Below are 2253 nucleotides of genomic sequence, written 5' to 3'. Positions count from 1 at the left end.
CGATAGGGGTCAAAGGCAGGTGCTTCAGATACTTGTCATAAAAGGACTGATACAGTAGGGTAACTTGAGACCCGCTATCAAGTAAAGCTTTGGCATAAATGCCCTCAATTTGTACTGAGACAATAGAGCTAGGTCCAACTAAACCCTCTGGCAAGTTAGCCTTTTCTGGTAGCGTGTCACACCTTGTGGAACGTATCTTCTCCGGAGCGTCAGGCCGTTCCTCTACTGAGCCCCTGGGAAGTTTCCCGTCGGCTGTTTTATTTTCAAGAGACGCTTGTTCACTTTTCTGAGATTCTCTGGGTTCTGACACTCCCGCTGGAAATGACCATCTTCACCACATCTGTAGCAAAAGACATCAGCACGATACTGAGGTTTGGGAGCCCTCTCCTTCACACGTGCATATGAGTTTCCAGTAGCTTTCTGGCTGGGGTTCTGGTCTACTTGCTGTGCCACACTTGCTGATGCAGTCACAGAGGCAGAAAGGAGGCGTGCAACATCAGTCTTGAGACCTTGAAACTCTTTCCTTAGACTCTCTATTGCAGGATCTTTCTCTGCTACGTCAGAGACTGGCGCTGGCTCTGGCAGTACATGTACAACTGAGGCTGTAGCACACTCTGCACGTCTACCGATAGATAAAGATGCACCCTTCTTCACAATCGGTCTTTCAAGGATCATCTCCTCTTCTTCTCTTACATCCCGAAGCAGATCAGTAAAACTGGGAGGAGGCTTGAGTTTGTAAGTCAGTCTTATGCGAAGGGCAACAAGGTCATGAGGCAGGGAGCCTCTAGCAACTTGATCAATGCGCGCTCGGTTCATGTCAATCACGTCAATTCCACCTTTACGATGAACTGCATGCAATAGCTTGTCTAATCGAAGTAAGTAAGCTGATAATTTCTCACCGTCTTGCTGGAATGTATTACGAAACCTTACCATGAGATCAGCTGCACTGTCTGTGGTTCCAAAAGCTGTTTCAAGGACTTTAAAGTAGTCATTGGCAGTGGCCTGGGGATTAGTGACTCGCAAACCTCGGATAATATCTGCTGCTGGCCCTTTAAGACTCTCAGCTACTCTCTGTCTCTTGACAACATCAGAACATTGCCACTCGTCCAACATGTGGGTGGTCTGTTCCGCCCAAGCATCATACTCCTCTTCTCCATGTGGAATGGGTTTCATACCTGAGAACATGCGTAGCTTGCGATAGCCCGGTCCATCTACAGGCGTGGCTTGACATTTTTCAACTAGTGAGGAGATGGCATTCACCAGCTTTGTGTTCAGGTCTGGAGCGGTGGGTGGAGCAGAAGCAGAGGTAAGTAAGCCTGTAATGTCGGCTAGTGTCTTCCCTTCATGTGCTAAGAATGACAGCAGCTTGGACTGGAAGTCTCCTTCTTTGCCAGTTACATGAACACTCTGGGTCTCAGTGACATTCACTATCCAAGGTCCAAACTCATCTCCAGCTAGTAACTGTTCAGGTATGTCAGTCTTAGTCATATCATTAATAGTTTCAACTAAAACTAACTGGCTTTTACTGATGTGTTCTACACACCGTCCTCTGATTTTACAGGGACCGAAAACTTCAGCCTCATCCAATACCTTATACATAGTCTCATCAGTAACACCAAGAGAAACCTTACTAAGCACAAATGCTTTCCTTGCATCAATACCTTTGTCTTCACACCATTTGAAAATCTGTTCGGACTCCATGTTATGTTCGCTTTACATGCACAGAATAAAATAAAAAAATCTCTTAAACGCACAAATGGCTATAGGGCTATTAAGCTACCTCATTTAACACTGACTTTCCTATGACTGTCAAATTATTATTATTATTATTTTTTTTTTTAAAACCTGCTCACAAACAAAACAACAGTAAACAAAGATCCCGGACGAGCCCCCACATGTAACCCTCCAACACAATTCCACTTTGTTTAGGATTTATCATATGCATGGGACACGAATTGGTGAAGGGTTACTAAGATTTAGAATTTGGATTTACACGCAACAATTAAACTTCAGGCATGAAACTCTGACTAGAGTGCAAAGAGGCCTGGGTAGCTTAAATATAGCTATACTGTGTCTTTTGTTTGTTTGTTCACTGTGAGCATAAAACTCCCATGCACATAGAAATAGCCACTATAACCCTTGTTTGAAAATAAATAAATATGATAATGTCAATCCAATCCCACACACTTAGATATCAGACCACAAAGAGTGAAGGTTATACTCAACATGTATTTTTATGTTTTTTTCAGAACT

The 2253-nt window shown here is 43.6% G+C and overlaps 1 protein-coding gene across 1 annotated transcript; it reads right to left on the bottom strand.

Moving 5' to 3' along the window:
* Positions 1-222: 222 nt before the first annotated feature.
* LOC130101618 (paraneoplastic antigen Ma1 homolog) lies at positions 223-1488 on the bottom strand. Its single transcript, XM_056267434.1, has one exon. It carries the CDS (start codon positions 1486-1488, stop codon positions 223-225), a length of 1266 nt encoding a protein of 421 aa, XP_056123409.1.
* Between the last annotated feature and the right edge of the window lie 765 nt (positions 1489-2253).

This window comes from Rhinichthys klamathensis, unplaced genomic scaffold (genome assembly GCF_029890125.1).
Source record: "Rhinichthys klamathensis goyatoka isolate OS25496 unplaced genomic scaffold, OSU_Roscu_1.1 h1tg000011l_1, whole genome shotgun sequence".
Taxonomy (NCBI): Eukaryota; Metazoa; Chordata; class Actinopteri; order Cypriniformes; family Leuciscidae; genus Rhinichthys; species Rhinichthys klamathensis.
This window is presented reverse-complemented; position numbering and strand designations above follow the sequence as displayed.

Coding starts and splice junctions, on each gene's coding strand:
- LOC130101618 (XM_056267434.1), bottom strand. CDS start 1,488: ATGACTAAGACTGACATACCTGAACAGTTACTAGCTGGAGATGAGTTT.